This window comes from Erpetoichthys calabaricus, chromosome 3 (genome assembly GCF_900747795.2).
Source record: "Erpetoichthys calabaricus chromosome 3, fErpCal1.3, whole genome shotgun sequence".
Taxonomy (NCBI): domain Eukaryota; kingdom Metazoa; phylum Chordata; class Cladistia; order Polypteriformes; family Polypteridae; genus Erpetoichthys; species Erpetoichthys calabaricus.
Genome location: NC_041396.2, coordinates 162,415,196 through 162,437,799, shown reverse-complemented (window position 1 = coordinate 162,437,799; position 22,604 = coordinate 162,415,196). Strand labels below are relative to the sequence as shown.

The following is a 22,604-nucleotide window of genomic DNA, read 5'->3' as shown; positions in this document are numbered from 1 at the left end:
TTAATTATTATGGTAATTAACATTAGTTTGATTTCAAAAACATAACTAATGATACAAATGTAGCATTATCTGATTAATTTCAGCAATAAAGTATTCTGTTTTATTTGTACTTCAGTTAACACATTACATGTCTTATTGTTTGACATTTGCCTTGTGCTTCAAAGATGTATGAGCTGAGTGACACAAATATCTGGGTAACATGGATTTTTTAACACTCTAAATAAATTTTATTTTGGAGTGAACATATGGAGCATCTCATTTCATAACCATTGTTGATAAACACACACAAGGTGCCCTGCTCAATGGTATCTGCCTCACTCCTATTGCAGCTAGGATAGGCACTGGCTACCAACAATCCTGACATGGATAATTTGGTTAAAAAGGATGAGCGGTTGGACATACAGCTGTAGCCATATTAATTTCATTCAGAGGATAAATGCAAAGTCTCCATTCATATATCATGGTTATGTATTTCGTGCTATATTAAAGGTGACTAATCTGCCTATCATTTCAACTTCCTCATTCAATTGCAGAACACTACAAGTTTAAACAATTGTGTCTTTTGTAAAAGTTCATACTGAAACAATAGAAATTTGCTAATTTTTTTTAATGGGCATATGTGACTCATCGGCCAAGAGTGTAGTTTCATTATAGAGCAAATTCAGAGTAAATTGAAAAAAGAACAAGATTAAAACAAATTTAATTTCTTTGTAAGGGCATATGATGAAGTACAATTGTTTTAAAAGGTTACAAATGAATATAAGGTTGCCAATGCCTTGGATAATATAGATTGGGAGTCCTGCCAAAATGAATCTACAAAATATCTGAGTATTTTAATGCGCAGTACCTGTCAGCTGATACAGAGAATGTATGAAAAGCTGAGATCACAGAGCACAAAATTGGAGTCAGTGCCTTATCACATGAAAACTATACATCAGTATTTTCAAAAAGCTCACCTTTTACGATTCACTATGCTACAGAGCAAGCATTTTCAGATTTACACAGTTTGGAGTGCATTTTCGAAACAATTTGTTTTCTGTGGTTGAAAATGCTGTGGATGAAGGGACAAAAAAAAAACAAAAAAAATGCTGTCATGCATGCACAACAGAGTGTCACCTTTCGAGCTCACGTAAAGTAAGTAGTACCAGATGAGAGTACCAGTAAGTAGAGATGAGAGATGGTACTGCTGCTAAAAAAACTTGTCTCCTTCTTCCTTTACAATCTTGAGAAACTGCCCCTTGATGGCACTGGACCGAAAGAAGCTCTACACCTTTCAGTCTGCACCATATAAAGACAAAGTGACGACGGAGGATGGCGTTGCATTTTGATGTGGACTCGGTTTCTGTGCTGATTGAAGCCTCAAACCTATTTCCCAAATGTCCAACTAAGAGGACTATTGTCTGTTTAAAACTGTGCATTAAAGTGCTTAATTTTTGTTGTTTTTTCTGCATTTTTGTTCTAATTAAACAGGGTTTTGTTGCCCAGTTGGCACCCCAAGCAACCTATCTTGTCCTGCACCATCATTTTGCCCCGCTACAATGTGTTTTCAGATGTATCCATGTTCGGGTGAACTGGACTAAGCCCGTGATTTGTAGCAAATTCTAAAGATTATGACAGATCATACAATAAGTCAGTTAGAAAGGCACTACTTCAGAAAGTCTGCATTCAAATGTAGAATTTCACGTGATTAATAATATCTTTTATGGTCTTTCTACAAACATCTTTTAACTACATTCCTGAAGAGGCACATTAAATATTGAAATGCCTTTACTTTGAAGTCTAAAGTTTGTTACTTGTTTTTAATAATTTGGTGCGAGAATACAAAGTATACAGTGCTCCATATAGTTCTCTATATTATTAGATTTATACTTTAAATGGATTAGTGAAACAGATACATGGATTGCACAATAGCTTGTATTAGTTAGATATGTAAATTGTATGGAGAAAATCATATACTGTAATAGAAGACAGTAAACTAACAGAGGTTAGTTAAGGCAATGATGGACTTTTAGAGGACAGCAGTATCAGCTAAGAATCAAGGTTGGGAAGAATATTGAGCATTAAAGGTGAATGGAACCAACAAGTTATAACACTTGCTTCTGCAGGTAGTGGAGACTGCTTAGTGCATTGCCCAGCCATTGGCAGGGGCACTGATATTCTACTACCTACTGTTGCCCTTTTGAAGGAACAGTTATCAGAAAAGTAAGTTGAGGATACCTGCTAGGTTTATCTTAGGGCAGGCACACAATAATGAGCTGTTGGCACTTGGTACTACAAATAAAAACAATTAAAAGTATGTGAGAACTCAGCCGTTTGATTGAAAAAACTAATTATGGTTTGCATGTTAAAATTAAAACTAATAGAGGCAGAAATGCTAAAAATGTAAAATTATATAATGTAACCTAAAAGTAAAACCACAAGAAGGGATATTCCATTTCCTACAATACCTGTTCTACTGCTTTTTTGTACTTATTGTAATTTGCTTAAATTACTGGAAATCATATTTCACAATGAAAACAGAAAGCAAAGGTTTCAGTTTCAGTCTTTCACCATACAAAGCTTCGATATGTGTGCTACCTGTTTCTATTAATAGTGCAAATGAATCACCTTGTTGGACGTCTGATCTACTTTTGTTTGTTTTGTTTTGTTTTGTTTTTAACAGAAGATAATCTAATGAACTCATTGCCAAGAACTGCAAAGTCCATCCATCCATTTTCCAACCCGCTGAATCCGAACACAGGGTCACGGGGGTCTGCTGGAGCCAATCCCAGCCAACACAGGGCACAAGGCAGGAAACAATCCTGGGCAGGGTGCCAACCCACCGCAGGAACTGCAAAGTATTATTCATAATTATGCAAACTGATTATACAGCAGTCTACAACATAGGTATAACATACCAAATCAATTATTGTGTTAAAATAGTAAAATTAAATTTACAATTGCATCATAACAATGATCATCTAAGATAAATAGGGAGCAATTAGATAAAAAAAATCACATATGTCCATCAAAAAAGATAACACTAAAACAAAAGGTTTATGAATTTAATTATGTGCATGCTTATTCATCGCATTCCTAGTGTGGCAGTAGAAGCTTTGCTCCGCCTCTTGAACCCTCAGGTACCACTTCAGACACGATGTAAAAGCACAATAACAAGTATTTATTTTGCTATCACGTGCACAAAGCACCCTCCACTCCACACTCATATAAATACAATAATTCTCTCTCACAAAACCAATCCTCCTCGCCCAGACACTTCGCCCTCCTACCTCCCAGCTCAGCTCACTATACTGGGCTTCCCAGAGTCCTTTTATACACCCTGACCCGGAGGTGTTCCTGTCCAACAGTCTACAGTTCCTTATTCCTTCCGGGTCAGGGTAAACAGTCCTTTTCCTCAACCCGGGAGCACGTCGTTTCTTCCTGTCACGTGATGATGACGTACCCCCGGGTTATAGGGCACATAAGAGCCCACGAGCCCCCCTACAGCGACGCCTGGTGGCCCCCAAGGTATCCAGCAGGGCTGTGTGTAGAAACTACATAGTCCATAAGGCCCTGCTGGAACTCTGGGCACGTCCACGCTGTCCGGAGAGCTCCTCCTGGCGGCCTGGGGGTGAGGGCCGGAGTAAAAAGCCGGCAATCCACCACAGTTCCCCCCCCTTAGCGATGATCGATCCCCGCAAGGGACGTCCTCCTCCAGGAGGACGCGTCAGTCGGGCTTCGGCTGTGCTGTCTAGACCCCCCGGAGAACCTAGGGGGAACGGTGTATCGTCTGTCCCTCTGTTCCCCTGTCCTCCGAGGACAACTAAGCCAAACTTGGCCCGGCTGATGGCAGTGATAACAACGCCTTCGTCCTCCCGGTTGTCTTCTTCCCTGGGACCTGAAACACCTTGGGAATTCAGTTAGCTCCACCCTTTCCTCCGCTAAGGAGGGGTTTACGGCCGCTTTGCTGCTCTCAGCCCTTTTCTTTACCTTGTCAGGAGACCCACGTTTTATTTTGGGGATCTCCTGCTTATTCTGGGGCTTGTGCTCAGCTTGAGGCTCTCTATGGAGAAGAGAGAGCCTCTTTGCTGTTTGCACGCCGTTGTCCTAAGTATTCTAGGAGGCGGCGTCATTAGTACCACATCGCTCCGGGTAACAGCACTTCCCAGCCACCCCGTTACGATGGGCACTTCCTCCGCCCCTCCGGTAACTTGCGACAACTCCCTCATCACGCGGGTCGGGGTCTTGAGGTCCGTATCGCTCCGGGAAGCCATCTCGTACTGCTGTCCCGGTTCGATCGGACCTTCGCCCGACCACTCAGTCACCATGCCACGCTCTATTGTCAGGCACACAGCGCTTTGGCAGCCGCTACTTATTAATCGCGGTGCCGGATCGCACTGTGTCCCTTTATTATGTTCGGTACGGCTTAAGCTTACCTGTACCGTTGCATCACTCAAGACTGGGGCTTCTATGCCTAATCGCCGCAGGTATTCATACAGTCTCTTCAGCGGCGCTTCAACTGTGGCTCCCAGCTCCTCCAGACGTTTCTTCACCTCTTCCATCCCCTGAAAGAAAGCTATTATGGGCTCGAGCACCTCCTCGATGTCCCGCACAACCATATAGTTAGTTATTTCGGCCGGAGGCAAGGTTACTTCTGTGTTTTCCTTATCCTCCGGCCGGGAGCCAATGGGCACGTCCGCTCCTGGCATGTGCTCTGTTGGGCTTCGCTGAGGCTTCTGGAATGGAGTCCTTAGAGGGACGGCTGGCTACTCCGAGCCGACTGAGATCTGTCTTTTTTCTTTTAACGGCAGATCCTTCAGTCACATCCCGCCCCTCTTTGCCTTTATTTAATTGCGGCGCTGCTTCGCTCGCCTCCCCCTTCCCTTTCAGGGAGCTCGGATTCGTCAGGGAACGAATGACCTCACCTAAGGACCTGAACTGACCTTGTTTCCGGCATCCATCGCGCGAGGTCACGTGGCCGCTCTCCTCGAATGGGCTGACCGCTTTCTGACTCTTAGCCTGTATTGCCTTCTGGGTATCGCGGCCATCTTGGTGAGGTATGAGGCAGGCATCCGACGCACCGTCTGCTCTCTGGAGGTATGTTTCTGCAAAACAGGAATAAAATATGCCCGAAACTTCGGGCGTTTTCCCGGCACATACCTCCAGATGTGGTACCGGTGTCCCCAATCCGTTTAGGGATTCCGGCGCGGCCGATGGCTGACAGCATTCATGCTGTTGCTCCCTTCTGGGCATTCTTCAGCAATTATCAGCTCTCGGTCCTCCTCACACCCAGTCAGGCGAGTCCAGGCCAACTCAGCAGCTGTCATGTTCTTCACCCAGTCGGGACTGCCCTTCTTCTTTCCCAATTTCTTCCCCATCACGGTTCGAAGGGGCACAAGGTTTGCTAACGTAGCGCTCTCTGTAGTGGGTGGGGGTTTCACCTCCGTGTTTTCAAGAGGGACCTTCCTAGGGTTTCTGCCACCACAAAATTTGTTTTTAAATGCAGGTTCCGGTCCACTTGGATGAACCGGGATCCTGCCGACTACGCCAATGTGGCAGTAGAAGCTTTGCTCCGCCTCTTGAACCCTCAGGTACCACTTCAGACACGATGTAAAAGCACAATAACAAGTATTTATTTTGCTATCACGTGCACAAAGCACCCTCCATTCCACACTCATATAAATGCAATAATTCTCACTCACAAAAACAATCCTCCTCGCCCAGACACTTTGCCGTCCTACCTCCCAGCTCAGCTCACTGTACTGGGCTTCCCAGAGTCCTTTTATACACCCTGACCCGGAGGTGTTCCTGTCCAACAGTCCACAGTTCCTTATTCCTTCCGGGTCAGGGTAAACAGTCCTTTTCCTCAACCCGGGAGCACGTCGTTTCTTCCTGTCACGTGATGATGACGTACCCCCGGGTTATAGGGCACATAAGAGCCCACAAGCCCCCCTACAGCGACGCCTGGTGGCCCCCAAGGTATCCAGCAGGGCTGTGTGTAGAAACTACATAGTCCATAAGGCCCTGCTGGAACTCGGGGCACGACCACGCTGTCCGGAGAGCTCCTCCTGGGGGTGAGGGCCGGAGTAAAAAGCCGGCAATCCACCACACTAGCAATCACATTTTTAAAAGATATCTAATAGCTACCAACTATATAATATACAGTATATGTATACAGTAGTTTGTATATATATATTTATATAATATGTATAGATTATATAAATATATACACACACATACATACAGTATACATGCAGTGCATAGGTGTATTTGTGGATGTATGTCTAAACACAAATAAACCTTAAATTCATATATATATAACTCACAATATGCACAATACTACTTTAAAGGATATTTCAATTTTAAACAAGATAAAAATAATAAATTAATGATACTTTAACTACATAGCAAGTAAATGTAATTTTGTAACACATTAAATCATTTTAAATTTGTACCCATAAATAGAAGGTAATTTAACTAAGATCCTACATTGTGTAATGATACTGTGCTGGTCCTTTTCAAAGAGAAAGCATACAGGAGATTGGCTGGCTCTTTAAAACAACTTCCAAAATAAAATTGTGTAACACAAAGTAAATATTGAATTTTTCTTTATTTTACTTTAATGGCTGTCTCAGAGTAAAATGTTATTTACCTGCTTTCACTGTAAAAATGTGAGATGACTACCATGCCCTATTTCAGTGCTTTCAGTTACATGTTTCATGTTTTGTGTCAGATGTAGAAGTATTTCAGTAGAGATCAGAGGCAGGAGAGAGGATGGAGTTTTGATGGCAATCGTAGGGAACATGGAGTTTTGTCAGTAGGAGGAGGGGATTTTATTGATATAGGGGTAGTGTTTCTTTGGGGTAGGAGGGAGGATGGAGTTTTCTTATAGGGAGAATGTAATTCTGTTGGAGGGAGAAAGATGTTATAAGACGTATACTGTACCATAGCAGCAAAAAACTGAAACCAAATCTAAAGGTGTCTGTTTACCTTGTATTTTCCATCTCATAACCAGATTCCTCAGTTCCTTGATGTTAACTAAATTCAATCTGAGAGGTTCCAGATGTCTAGAAAATTATTTTCTATAATGTTTACGGGGAAATTGTCATTTACAGTAATCACAAACCATAAAAATCCTTTGGCATGTAGATCAATGTTATGTAGGACAATAGCTATCACCATGGAGATTCAGTTAGTCCCTTCACAAAGCCCAAAGTGATTGTTTTATCAAGGTGTTCAGGTGCAACAGGCAAATGTGTTTATAGCACAGCAGATAACACTCAATGGGAGTGGTTTTCATTTTTATTTTGCAACTTTATTATAATGTTTTGATCTGTTTCATTTTTAATTTTTTTGTCTTGTTAATTCTATCTTTCATCTCCAGTTTGTGATTCATTTGGGGATTTTTCAAGGCACAGATTCTTAATCTGCTACCTATTTTTTTGTTTTGACTTTGCTAAGTCAACAATATTTTAGGGGCTTTCTGCAATGCCATCTTTGTCTCAAGGCTGCCACCATTTTTTGAGCATTTGGTTGTGCATTTGTAGCTTATGATCAGAAGGTCATGAGGCATAATTTCACAGATCAAATGTATAAAGTTTGGCAATGACACTTCCTGTTTCTCTGAATTTGATTCAGAGCAAAGCATGTGTGTTTAAAGTTGGTTTGTTGACTGTTTGATCCTGAATACTTTTTAATGTTAGATTATAGAGAAAAGCCAAGCAAAATAATGGGTTTCTGTTTTCTGGTTTTGGTGTAGTTTTGGTTCTCACTACACCTTTACCCTGGTCCCACACACTGCATGACGTGTGATGCCGTCTTGACCAGATATTTAAATTGGAACTATGTGGTTAAGCTTCATCAAAACTTTGAGGAAATATAGAAATGACCTTGTAAGAGAATTCTATTTTGGTTAATTTCAGGTTTTTGCAACCTAGCAATTGTTACTAGCTTGAATTTTCTTCTGAACTCTTCACTTGTGATGATCAATTTTGTAGACCTTGTGCTGTAACGTTTGTTCCCAAACAGTCCTCTAGACTGGTGTTACTCGATTAGGTTGACCCTCCTTTGTAAATTGCTTTGGGTAAAAGTGTCTGCTAAGCATTACATTTAAAAGTAAATATAAATGTCAATGTAGAATTCATTTTTAAGAAATGAAGAGAGAGAAAAAGAAACAAATAATACATATATGCTTAGATATTATTTTTTTTAATCAGGAGCTTTAACTTGCCCTGAGCTACCTTTCCTTCAGCTTTAGTGTTTTGACTTGTGCATTTCTGATCCCACTCTGATGTTTTTTTTTAAAGTATCCTCTGTCACTTTGTGATAATCTTTTGAAAAAAATCTCACCAATTAGATAGCAGACCTAAAATGTTTATGTTACAGTATATGTGCAACAGTAATATAATTATTAGGGATGGGAATAGATTAAACAAAATGAATTAATTAATTGCATAAATATATGTAATTAATTGTGGTTAATTACATCTAACATTAAAACATGTTATTATAAAATGAATACATAAATTATGAAGTATACACACTGAATCACAAGTTTAATGTGGAATCAACACAAAGGAATTTAAAAAAATACTGGAATAGTTTCAATTTGACCAATGACCTTAAACCTGAACTTTTAACAAAATACTACTTGAGCAAGTACAACCTGAATTTGAATGCCTTCCAAAAAGGCAAGTTGAAAAGAAGGCAATAAGAAAATGTGGCCAATGTATTAATTATCAAATTGGCATAGCATATGAGATACAGGCGTGTCAAAGTAAAAATTACACGATCTAAACGACTGTTGACTTTGAAGGCACTGCTGAAGACTGATTTAATTTAAAGAATAAGCATCTCTTAAATGGGCACAAGTTTAAACTTGTGTTGAAACTCCGCAAATACTATGCTCAATTGCTCATCACCATCAACAACTTGATAATTATACTATGCACAAGTGTTTTTCAACTGGTGCGCCATGGAAATAACAATATAGTGGCCCTGGGTCCTGTCCTGAGAGAGATATGCTCGTCTGGTGGTACACCTGTCCAAGGAGGACGGATCTACCTGGAAAAGCTGAAATAAAAGCAGTTCTGTGATTGCCGTATTTCAGACAGCTTAGCACATGTATAGATTTAATGCTTTTGTTGTTGGTGGAATTGTGGTGTGTCTTGGGACTTTCAGGGTTACAGAAAGTGTGCCAGCAGAGAAAAACGGTTGGAAAACATGGCCCTGCCTACACCTATGCTCTTGGCAGGCTAAAAGATCTCCGTAGCTGCTATCTTGCTTAAAAACTGACACCGTGCATTACTTATATGGTTATGTTGCATTCTTTGCATAAATTAGCAAAGATACTGCAAACTTAAACATGGGTAGGTATAATCATTACACTTCTATTTCATAAAATTTTGTCATTATATTAGTCCAGTCAGCACTGAAAGCTGACTGGCAGACTGGAGAGTTAAATAAAGGGATGCCAGAGACTTATTTTGGCTTTAATGCCACTCAAAGATAACTTATTTAGCAATTATGTGATATGACTTTGATTCGATCTTCTTACAGAAATGTGAACTAAAAAAAAAAAGAGAGCATAATTTTTACCTTCACAACTTTTCCCCAGCATTGCACCAGGCTGCCATAAACCCCCCTCCACACCCCTTTTCTTCCATTCCCCTGCACCTATATGGGGATGTGTAAATCAAGAAAACGAACACCAGTGCTATGTATTGACATGTGGCGTGTCATAGTGAACCGCATAATACGAAATGTTAAATCTTTAAATGAAAATTTAATTTCATAAATTTTTTAAGGGTAGTATATAAATACAGTACTGTATGTACATACTGCGGTGGGTTGGCACCCTGCCCAGGATTGTTTCCTGCCTTGTGCCCTGTGTTGGCTGGGATTGGCTCCAGCAGACCCCCGTGACCCTGTGTTCGGATTCAGCGGGTTGGAAAATGGATGGATGGATGTATGTACATATAAAACTTATTTGTATTATTGTTTTGTAATGTAAAAAAAAACTGACCCTGACCCAAGCACTTCCTAAGGCCCTGGATGCGACAATATTTTAAACACTTTAAACAGGCCACATTAATTGTAAAAATTAATGCATTAACTTTCCCAGACCTAATAATTTTTGTTGCTGTTTTACCTTTTTGCAGCTAAATGTTTTTATGCAGAATGTTATCCATTTTTAAAGACCTTTACAACTGAAAAATAAAACTTCACATACTTATAAGCCTATAGTACACTTTCACTTATATATATATATATATATATATATATATATATATATATATATATATATATATATATATATATATATATATATATATATATATATATATATATATATATATATATATATATATATATATATATATATATATATATATATATATATATATATATATATATATATATGGGCGGCACGGTGGCGCAGTGGGTAGCGCTGCTGCCTCGCAGTTGGGAGATCTGGGGACCTGGGTTCGATTCCCGGGTCCTCCCTGCGTGGAGTTTGCATGTTCTCCCCGTGTCTGCGTGGGTTTCCTCCGGGCGCTCCGGTTTCCTCCCACATTCCAAAGACATGCAGGTTAGGTGGATTGGCGATTCTAAATTGGCCTTAGTGTGTGCTTGGTGTGTGGGTGTGTTTGTGTGTGTCCTGCGGTGGGTTGGCACCCTGCCCAGGATTGGTTCCCTGCCTTGTGCCCTGTGTTGGCTGGGATTGGCTCCGGCAGACCCCCGTGACCCTGTGTTCGGATTCAGCGGGTTGGAAAATGGATGGATGGATATATATATATATATATATATATATATATACACACACATATATATATAGTGTATATATAGTTTATTGTCATCCACAAAGCTGCTTCTCCATGATACACAGGTATTGAAGGAGATTTTGTATTGCTATGTTGCTACTGCTTTATTCTTAGCTGAAGTAATGAACAAGTCAGCAAATATAAGAAAAAGAAAGTAAATGAAATATCCAATAGCCTTTTCAAACCTTTACTCAGTGCTCGGAGAAGAACCAGATTACTGGTGGTACACTGTTTATTCGATTAGACAAATAGCATAAAAATGTATGTGCTACAGGTTCAGTGTACTGGTTGAGTAACATTGCCGGTCCTCTAGGTAGAAATTGGAAAAGGTGCTGGTACTGCATATCAGTGAGTACTGGTCCACTTCAAGCACTCCCTTTACTTGTATTTGTAATGCACTACTCAATGTAGGGGGAAAAGTCATTTAAAATATGTATTTTTTCTCTAGAGTTCATAAAATGGCAAAGTGGAAAAGAAAAAAAGAGTAAAAAGTTTAATGGATTTAACTATATTCAAACTATACTCAGTTATATAAAGTGAAACAACGAAATGCAAACACCATGCATACTGAATAGACAAGTAAAAGTGAACAATTAATATAAATAATATTTAAAAACCAAATTGCATAAATAAAAAAGAGACCTATCATTAAATAAATATATCTAGTTTAGGGTCATTCAGCAATTCTAGCCACTGTGCTGCCCAAAAATATAAATGAATGACTTATTCCCAAATAACCAAATTGTGAATTATATTTTACTGTTTATCTGCCACAGAGCATGACAACTTATTGCAGTTTTCCAAATGTTATAGTTTTGTTAGGTTAGTTTATTGCCATCTACTGGTTTAAGGATAGAACTGCTGAATAGTTTCAAGGGTGTTTTTTCACTTGTGAGCATAGTGGTGGATTACTTCATTTAATCTTTGTTGCATCATTTGTTACGTTTGCAAATAAAGGAATAAGTATACCTACTGTCATCGTCATGTCTGTCAGTCTGTCTGGCCATTTGTGTCCCTGTCTGCAGGAAGCAATTTAGTTGCCAGTATAATGTTTTTCTTGAAATTTGACACACTTATTTTTCTAGGAAATCTGTTGGGTAACTTAAGATATCTCAAATAGAGCATGCTGTTCAAATATTTTAATTTCTTAAGTCTGTCTTTGAAAAGCATTGGTGAGTTTGTGCACTCATCAATATTAAAACAATTGAAACAACTTAAATTAGTTTACCTTTTTAAATTTACCTTAAGGCAAACTATATTAAATTTTAGATTTTGCATATTTTCCTGCCTTACTCATCTGGCCTACACCCCTGAAAGCTTACCAAGACCCCAATCCCATACAAGTTAGTTGAAAACTGCTGGTCCTCCAGCTGATTTCTCCTGCTGGTTGAGGTAAATTATTACAAAAAAAAAATTGGAAAATAATTATTGAGCTGTAGCTCTGTAAGCATAGAACAAATATGTATTTGTTATTTTCATTCCACTAAAAACAACCTCATAGCTGCATTATATGTGCATTATAATGATCCTGTATTTCTCTGACAAAAACCCCAAAGTGCCCTCTATTGTAGACCAAAGCAGCCAACAATACTACTTTGAAACTTCAACAGGCATTTTAACTCTTCATTGGGTACTTTTTTCAAAAATGTTATGTTTAAGAAATCTGAACTACAATTAGTCAAAGACACTCCATAACCCAATGACTAACAGTATTACATCAATTAATGCCATGTTACATCAGTTGAATTGAAATATGTGGTCAATGAAAGCTACTAAGCCAATACAAGCATTTTTAGGCTATGTTTTAATTACATGACATTCTAAGGTACTGTTGAAAAACAATGTATTTAATATAGTCAACAAACACATATATTTCCATTATATTATCACTGTTATTTTAATATGTCTATTATAAAAAATATTTAATACACAAAAATGTGATAACTGAATCTGATGAAGTAACTAAAAATGTAAAATGCTCCTGCTTTCAAATCAATTAACTAAGTCCCAAACATACCTGAATGCACACCATTCATATTTCACTACCAAAGTTTTAATAAATTTAATGTTAATGAAAATATTATTTATTTACCATATTCAAAGCGAAACATGCATAATTTGTGTTAAACTATTGCTCATTTACACATGTGCTTGTTACAAATATAAACTACATAGCCAACAATAATAGATATACATGTTTGTTTGGAATTATTTTTTAATTTTGGCCTTTTCTGAACTTTACCTTGGTAAACAAAGGTATCAATCTGTATCAGAAATGTGAACATTTCTTGGTTTGCTCAAACTTTTGACTGATAGTGTATATACATTTACATTGTTGTGACAGTTCATAAAAGGTGGTCATGCATTGTAATTTAAGTCCATTGTTTTGGCTCACAACATCATCTGATATTTTTAATAAAGAAAGGAAATTCTCAGAAATATTTTTTTCAAGCAAACACTATTCTAGCAAACACATTAAGTTTATATAAAGTTTGAGTCCAGATGATTTTGATTTCCGAAAAAACGGTATTTCTTTGGTTATAAGGTTTACATCTCAATCGCCTATGGCATTACTTAACCAGTAGATGGTAGTGCGGCGCACTGCCGCTCTGCCAGCAGTATTCACGGCACAAATATCCAGTCAGTTTACGGCAGCTACTATAGCAGGCTGTTGTCTGGTCTATCGTATCTGTAAAAGGTGAGATTTTTATTTTTGAAGTTTTATGTCTAGCCTTAATTTGACTTGCTCTATACTGTCTTTTTTGTACAAAGTCAGAATGTTTACTTCAGGAATGTGACTGTTAACATAATAGTTAAGCTTTTTGATACACTAGATATAAATTGATGTACAGTTATTTATGTATCAGGCCTGAAGTAAGCTATATTTGATTGTACAAGATTTTACTTTAGAAAGACTTCTTGCACAGGCTGATTTACTCGCAGCTACCCAATGCAGAAATGTACCATCTGTGAAAATAAAGTGAAATGCCTTGGAATAAATTACCTTAACACTGGCATGTAAAGGATTTATTTATTTTACAAAGCCAGAAACAGTTAATGTGTAAACGTTTAACTATTTCATATGTCGGTTAAAGCAACATTTCCAGAGCTTTTATAATTACTAATAGGTTACTAAAATAATCAAAGATGCCGGCTACTGCGTTACAAGTGTTAAGTATCAAGGTGGTGTAACTTTTCAGGTGTTTTAATCGGTGGTGGAAGGGTCTTAGAGCAAGGCGTAAATTGCATTCTTTCTTTCTCCCTCTTTAAATTGATAAATCAGTTCTTTTTCTTCTCCATTTATCTTTATCCGCTTATTAAACTAATCAATTTACATATTTTTTACTAGCTTAAAGTTTTACTCTGTTGGCCATGCTCTCTTTCTTGGGGGGGGGGTTGATTTGTTGTCAATCCTATTTTTGTAAAAAATTATCTATTTGTATGGAATGATTACAGTAAAACTAATAAAATTTTAAAAAATAAATAAATTGATAAATCCGGTTCGGTTCGGGCTCAGTCCTGTCCGACTCGTGTATACTCATTCCAGTCGGATCGGACGAAAGGTCGTTGGAGAACCGAATGAAACACAAACACACGCGCAAAGTTACACGGACCAATTTAGATGAGCTAATTAATCTAAAACACACATTTTGAGAACATTTAGTTTCCTTTTTATACCAAAATCATCCGTGAGGTTGCAGTATTCATACAGTAAAAGGTTTGTTCTGCGGGCTCCTCAAGTAGTTTAGATATATGTAATCAATAATTTAAAAAATCAAACTAATAAAACAAAACATAATGATGCTGCTGGAAAAGCTTATTCCGTTTAATTTCTGTTAAAAAGTACTCTTTGATGGCCAGTTTGTTTTCTAAATTCATTTTGCCCACTGTTGAGTTGTAACAGGATCTTATCAACAATTTATTCAGATTTGAATTAAAAATTCAAATACAAATATATTGTATATTGAAAATGTTTAAAACGTTCAAATGAAAACCTCTAAAGATTTCAACAACATGTCTGCTTCAAACAAATTATGTATGCTTAAGCCTAAACAGAAAAAAACAACCAATTTTGCATAAAGAGAGATGCCATTTTAACTCTAGTTTTTTGTGCCTGTGTTAAAAGTTGAGCATCTTCTTTTCAAATTTCAATTCTGAGCATGAAACCTAAGGTAGCCTTAGACTAACTGGTTAACCTATTTGAGTAATTAACCAAAATAGATCTATTGGTTTGAAATGCCCAATTAAAACAATTAAGTTTTATTCCACAGGTAAATCATAAGTGGCATTTTGAAACTGGGAGAAAGTTGATTGTAATACTTGTACATTTTGTTCAGCTACATTTTTGGGTGATAGATTATGATGGGACACCTATCTTTATTGCAAATACAGTGCCTATAAAATGTATTCACTCTAAGTTTGTAAGTTTAATTATTTTAAAATGTTAAATCATAGTGGATTTAAATTAGCTTTTTTGACACTGGTAACAGAAAACGTTTTAATGTCAAAATGAACAGAACTCTGCAAGGTGGTCTAAATGAATTAAAGAATATAAACACAAAATAATTGATTGCATAAGTATTTGTGCCCATCAAGTCAGTATTTAATAGATGCATCTTTCGGTCTTGAGTCTGTGTGCACCGATCTCTGTCATCTTTGCACATCTGGTCAATGCACATTTCCTAAATAATTCTTTGCGCAATCAGTGTCAGGTTGCATGGAGATTAAAAGTAAACAAGTGTTTTCAAGTCTTGCCTCAAAATCTCTATTGGATTGAGATCTGGACTCTGACTTGGCCAGTACAGGATATTAACATTGCTGTTTTTAAGCCATTCATATGTAGATTTGGCTTTATGCTTGTTGTCATTGTGTTGCTGGGTTTTCATCCAGGATTTTCCTTTTCTTTGGTGCATTTATTTTAATCATTACTCACAGAAGCATTCCTGGGCCTGCTGCAGAGAAGCATTTCTACAGTATGATGCTGCCATCCCCGTGCTTCACTGTGTTTTTGATAATATGCAGTACTTGGGTTATGACAAACATGGCATTTATCTCATGGCCAAAATACTTAATTTTGGTCTTATCAGATCACAGAAGTTTCTTTCTGCTGACTTTAGAGTCTCCCATGTGCATTCTGGCAAACTGCAGTTGAGATGTCATGATCATTTTGTTAAACAGTGGCTTTTTCTCTGCCATTTTCTCATGAAGCTACAGTCCTAACCAACAGTTCCGTTTTGCACACACATACACAGTCTGTTCAATTTAACCACTGTAGCTTGAAACTTTTTCACTGTTGTCATAGGTCTGTTGGTAGCCTCTGCCATTAGTCTTCTTTTTACACAGTCACTCATCATGGATGACCTGCTGTAGGCAGATTTACAGCTGTACCATACTCTTTCCTTTTCTTAATGACTGATTTAACTGGACTTCAAGTGATACTTGGTGACTTGGATATTTACTTGTATTTATCCAATGAATTTTGCTTTTCAATCACCTTTTCACGGAGTTGCATAGGTTGTTATTTTATCTTCACAATGTGCGTTAGGCCACAATACTGACTCACCACAAGTTGCACTTTCCAGACACAACAGCATTTATACTAAAATCAGTTGAAACCCGTGGACTACAGACGGGAGTTCTCCATTTAATTAACGTGACATCTAAAACGAATTGGCTGTACCAGAGATGATTTAGAGGTGTCCTTTTACATGGGTGTATACTTATAGGATCAGTTATTTTGTGTTTTGCAGTTGTAATTTGTTTAGAATGCTTTGTAGAGATCCATTTTCACTTTAATATTACAAAGTCCTTTTGATCAATGTCAAAAAAGTCAAATATTATTTCTCTGTGATTCACTGTTATGCTAAAATGTGAAAACTTCCAAGGGGGCTGATACTTGTTATAGTCAATATTTTTTTTTTTTTTTTTTTTACAGATATGTGTGTTTGTGTTGCTTTCATTGACTTTGGGTATAGCTGTATTTATTCCACATCATGAGGTGTATATTTATATACATATTTATATTTAATCTATCCATTGATCAGCATCAGAAAAAATTAAGGCAGCTTGAACTTGCATCATAAGTCTGAAAGGGGTAGTTGACTGTTTTGCCGAACCCTTTGTCAGGATCAAGTTTCCAGTTTACTACAATCAGCTGTTTTATTCTGTTAGCACCTTATTAGTATATGTTGTCATTCAGGGCAGTGTTTTATAAATTTGAAAAAGTGAATTCTTTTTAGATTAATCAAAGTCATAGCACTGCAGATTAAGAGAAATCTGAATTAAGCAAATACTAATTTAAAGATCTGTATTAATCTGTGCAAAAGTATGTCAACCTGTGATAGTTTTACATCATATTTGATAGATGTACATCTATTAGTGCTGTATGTCATTCAAGAGCAGAAATATTTCTGACACACTTATCATGTTCTATTTTAAACATTTGTAGTAGTTACTGTGTAATGTAAGACATAAAGATTTACAGCGTAAATACTAATCCTGGTACTTATTTGCTTCATATAACTGAATAACACAAAGCACTTAGAATATACAGTACAGTTCCTATTAATGAAACAGACCAAAGATTAGTTATTCAAGCAACTATCTCTACAGAGGTTTCTTTTCTGAGTTTTTTGCTTTCCTTCTATACAGGAGCTGGAAGTTCAGCAGTGCAGCCTTGATATGTCATCTGAACCCAAGGAGCCTAGTGGGATGAAGGCAGAATCGCAGAAAGAGAAAGGCTTCAAAACCCCAGGGCTGAGAGGAGTTCAGACAACCACTCTGTTTCGTGCAGTCAATCCAGAGCTCTTCATTAAGCCAGTTAGTGTCCCTGCAGTGAAATTGCTTATTAAGATAGTTTGATGAACTGAATGGGGTTTAAGACAAGAAGCAATTCATCTTTTGCATTCTAGCTTTCCTTTTTCCATATTTTAATAAAAGAAAAACAATGAATCAGAATATATTGAATGGTACAATAGACAGTAATATGGGACATTGGATTAAAAAATAGTTTAAACAGTTTTCTAAATGTTATAGGATTGAGTTTTCTAATATTACAGTATATTATGTGGCAATTCATCCTACAGTATTCAGGTTAGAGGTTGGGTTTAACTGAAGGCATGCATATTAGGTTATTTGGTGATTCTAAACTTATCTCATTTGGATGTGAGTAGGTGTGGGCTCTCCAGAGTTGCTTCCGGCTTTGTGCCTAGTGTTGCAGGAATTAGCTAAACCCCTGCACCTATAAATTGGATTAAGTGGATTTGAATGTGTGTGTAGTGTCCTATGTCTGTGATAATCAACTTTACAGGAGAAATTTAAAAATATATATACAGTATTTAATTTTCCAATTGTGAGTTGTCAGACTACAAGTAACATGCAGTATTATGCTGTGATACCTGTACACAAAGAAAGCAGTGTTAGTTTAAATGTATTATGCTTTAAGTGCACTGTTTCTTGAGTTTGTTTTTTTATTTTAAAAGTTTATGCAATTTTCTGTGCGTTATTGCACAAAAAATACTTTTACGGACATTATATTCTTAGCCAAATTATTCTTAATTAATGCATCTGTCTTTTATATAAAATTCTGAAAAGGGTTTTAATTTTTTTTTCTTGTATGTTATAAAATTACGATGTCACAAAGTTTGCAGTATGTTGCTTTTTTGTTTTTTTTTCCCCTTATTTTAGAACAAACCAGTCATGGCCTTTGGACTCCTAACAATCTCACTGTGTGTGGGGTATCTTGGTTATCTTCATGCCACTGCAGACAATCAAAAGGACTTGTATGAGGCCATTGACAGTGAAGGAGTTCATTACATGAGAAGAAAAACTTCAAAATGGGATTAAAGCAGGACATACCTTTTTTTATTGAAGAATATATATGGGCACGTGTCAAAGTGCGGCAAGCTTAAAAAGCCTCAACAAGAGAACTATGGACCAGAACAAAAAGCACAAAAGAAATTTGTTTTCATGGAGTTAAAAAATGAATTTATGCATTTCAAATTAAAAAAAAAAAAATCAAACTATTCTCTCATTTCCATAAATATACAAACAACTCTATTCAAAAGCTAAAATATAATTTATGAATATTATGATAGACTGCCAGTGAAAACAGTAGTCATTAAATGTGTTTGGTTTTCTATATTCATTGTGTTTTTCCGCAGTTTTTTGACTTCTTGTGGCTGTTTAAAGGCAACTTCCATGTCATCGTCTTATCAAGGTCCGTGTCCTGTGTTAGAGAAGTAATGGAAGTTTACATTTTCCAGGCAGGAAACATGAGTTTAAATAAAATATCTGAAGCACAAGAGGACACACAGATATACATTATTACAATTATTAAATACAAAACAAAGACCCTTGCAAGCATCAGAATTTTTATTCAGTTCAGAATAGAGAGCTTGCAAGTATTAAAGATGGATGTTGTGTTGGAGCCTTTAAAAAATGTTTTTACCACCCTCTAAAGAGAGTAAGTGCAAAACAGTTCCTCAGTTAACCTTTTCAGATGTCATTAATAATCAGTTTTATTTTTAGACAATAATAAGCCAGTTTTGAAGCACCAATCAAGTGTGGTAAACAGGTTCTGGAAGATGGTCAATGTCTAATATAAAGTACAGCGTTCGCATATTGGTATTCACGCACTTGTATTTCTGAGGCAAGAATGATAGATTGGCCATCTAGCTCTGTGAAGAGGATTACTTGGGTTCTCTTTTGTTTATTGTATGTACCCCATTATTTAACACCCATTGCACAGCCAAACTATCTGGAAGGAGGTTTCTCTCTGAACTGTGTTCCCAAGCTTTCCTCCTTTTTTTGTCTTCTTACGCCAGTCACTGTAAAAAACAACACACTGTTCCATTGTGGTGCTGAGGTGTCACTCGTTGCATGGCTGCTTTCGGATCCCAATCCGGGTGGTTTGTTGTGTGGTGGGTTCAACAACACACTGCAATCAGTGCGTGCTCCCAACCTTAGGGTTTTAAGGCTGGAGGGCTGTCAAAAACAGGGCCTGTTAAAGTCCATTGACACATTCCTTATGTGATTTTGGGCTATACACAAATAAATTGCTGCTTTTGTACTCCACGGACTCATTTTAAAATTTACCCCAAGTTGTATAGACATATAGTAAAATGTATTCTTGGTTTAGGATGTTTTAAATCTATAGTAGTTCAAGTATAATTGTTGTGCTACACTTGACAGAGTTTCATAGCTCTGAGACAGACATTTTTAAAGTATGTTGTGCTAACTTACCCATGAGTCTACAAGTCATCAGTGACATGGCACTAACACAAGATGAGTGATAGGATAATGTGAATTTTAAAAGGGTAGTCAGGAGGAATTGCACATAGTGGGGTGCATGATTTGGGGAAAACTAACTAGTTATGTTGTAAAAGTGGATAGTCTACCATGCTTTAAGAACTATATGGGTTATATGAAAAAACAGTTACAAGAAAGACACTATATGTTTAGATCGTCTTTTATTCATTCATTTCTTCTGAACCTGCCATATCCTATTCCACCTGCCATCCATCATAATTTCTTTTTTAATTTCACTCAATTTGTGCTGCTTACAGTTGTAATTTCTCATTATGAGTTCTGAAAATTTGGTCTGCCATATGAGTTAATAGTGCTACTGATGTAAACTTGTTAAGTTCACCAATTCTCTGTTTACTGCTGAATCCAGACTTCAACTTTAATAAGAGTGATAAACAATGATTGGGGAAAAAAACAAAACAAAATGGACTATTGTTCACACATAGGGTGTTCACATCAAGTTCATGGAGCCACGTCGCCGGTAGACTGAGAGAAACTATTCCAGATGGCCTGGTCATCTACGGAAGAACCCAGACAGGTAATACCTGTAGAAGATATATTGTAAAAGAAAAGGACCATCAGCAGGAGACCCAGAGCTATTAATCTCTTGGGTGTATCTGAGGATTACATCTTGTGGTCTGTAGATAACGTGGAATTTTCAAGGAGAAGCTGGAGACTGCTGTGGAGTGGAGAAAATCCTCAATATAGCAGGTAGAATGGGGCAAGCATAAATGTGGTAAGAGCTAAACATTTAAGTCCACCTATAATTAATAGACATCCTCTCACAACCCCAGTCTTATAGTGTAACCAGGTGTTTTTTCTCCTAACGGTTGATGCAACCTGACAACTGTCAGTAACAGTGTGCGGAATGGAGTGTGACACCTATAAATTCAATGTTTAGGCACATTCCATTCTGCAAGTAAAGTGGCCAATTTGACTCTGGTCCAGCATGCACCCATTATGTAAAAGAGTATTGTTTGTTATTAGAAAATAGCTAGAGTAATCCTTTTAGATTTTTTTTGTTTTTCATGTAAATGGTGTACAGAGTAAAACATGAACCATTCATAGTTTTAAACCCACATGCATCTGAGGTCTTGGTAGGCCATCAGCATGTCACAGTAGATAAAAAGCAAACTAACTAAAGGTAAGACATTCAAGAACGGCTTTACTTTAACTAAATGTGAACATGATTCTGATTTTCAACATGTAAACAGACAACATCAACAGCAATACAACTTAAATGGTCATAATTCTAGTGGTGATTTCTTAAGTCTGTGTACATGCTACTGTTTGCAAAAACTAACAATAAAAAACATGTATGCACAACAAAAATATGAACATGAAATAGGTTGGAGTAGCATGGTGTGATGCTTCTGCTGTTAACTTGCTGCCCCCATGGTACTTAAGGATGTAAGTTTTCTTGTCTAAGCTGATTTCAGAGTTGAGTTTGCGTGTTCAAGTGAGTTCAGGAAATCTCTCAAAAGTTTATTCATGCATGCCAAGATCTTCTTAAAAATGTAGAGGTACAAGTGTGCCATCCCAGGATTCACATAATGCAGGATATGAACTGAAATCTGCCTCCATTCAAGTGTATACAGTATACCGCCTTGAGCACTAGAAATGTGCTTATTTGGCACAATGTGTACCTTTTTATTGTTAGTGAAGCAATCATTTTTTGGATAATTTTTTTACTAGTAAAATTAAAATCATCAATAAACATATATCTAGCAAAGTAATCTGTTAAATAAAGTCTACTCTGAATTGGCCTTCCCTTGCCAATCTTACTAATTACTGATTTTTCTTTACAATATGCCATATTTAAGCATTTTTGGGATGTGGCACAGGTATGCAAAGGTGATCTCCACAGTCATTTTAGTAGTGTAAGTTATATAAATAATGGAGTGCATTTGTAAATAAAACATGAAATATGAATACACAAAAACTAAGCAACTAAACATTGGGTGATGCATGCTTGGCATTACTGGCAGCAACAGAATGAGAAATTAATGTGTCAAAAACCAAAGTAGATGCCTGTCACTGCCACCATTTTAAAAAAAAAAGAAAGTGGGGATTGTGCAAGGCATGTAGCCAGAAGAAAAAATGGTAGGTGGATTACATAGGTTCTAAACTGGGTTAATGGAGACAACAAGAGACCAAAGAGGTAGCCAAATTCAAGATGGGTGAGAGAGATTTGAAATACTGCTGACACAATCTGGATGCAGAAGACAAAAACATTCTTCCTTGTGTAGAAAGTGGCTTCAAATGATTAAAGACAGATAAATAGATAGACGTGCTGTATAAAAAAGATGAATATGATAGGCAATTGATTTTTTTTATGCATCTCTGTTGTGAAAATGTCAAAACATAACTTCAAACAAAACTATGAATGAAATCGATTGTATGTTGGAAACATGATTTCAAAGAAAATTCAAAATAACAGTTTAAAAAAGGGTGGCGCAGTGCCCCAGTGGTAGCACTTCTGCCTCACAGTAAGAG

At 37.1% G+C, this 22,604-nt stretch overlaps 1 protein-coding gene across 1 annotated transcript; it reads left to right on the top strand.

Annotated features, from left to right (window-relative positions):
* Positions 1-13,422: 13,422 nt before the first annotated feature.
* Positions 13,423-18,944, top strand: smim8 (small integral membrane protein 8). The gene is made up of 3 exons (XM_028797468.2): positions 13,423-13,500; positions 17,454-17,621; positions 18,489-18,944. Exons 2-3 carry the CDS (start codon positions 17,484-17,486, stop codon positions 18,645-18,647), a joined length of 297 nt encoding a protein of 98 aa, XP_028653301.1. The 5' UTR covers positions 13,423-13,500; positions 17,454-17,483; the 3' UTR covers positions 18,648-18,944.
* The last annotated feature ends 3,660 nt before the right edge of the window (positions 18,945-22,604 follow it).

Excerpts from the sequence above, each read along its gene's own strand:
- smim8 (XM_028797468.2), top strand. The coding sequence starts at position 17,484 with ATGTCATCTGAACCCAAGGAGCCTAGTGGGATGAAGGCAGAATCGCAG. Across the intron at positions 17,622-18,488 it reads CAGAGCTCTTCATTAAGCCA|AACAAACCAGTCATGGCCTT; the intron begins GTTAGTGTCCCT and ends CCCTTATTTTAG.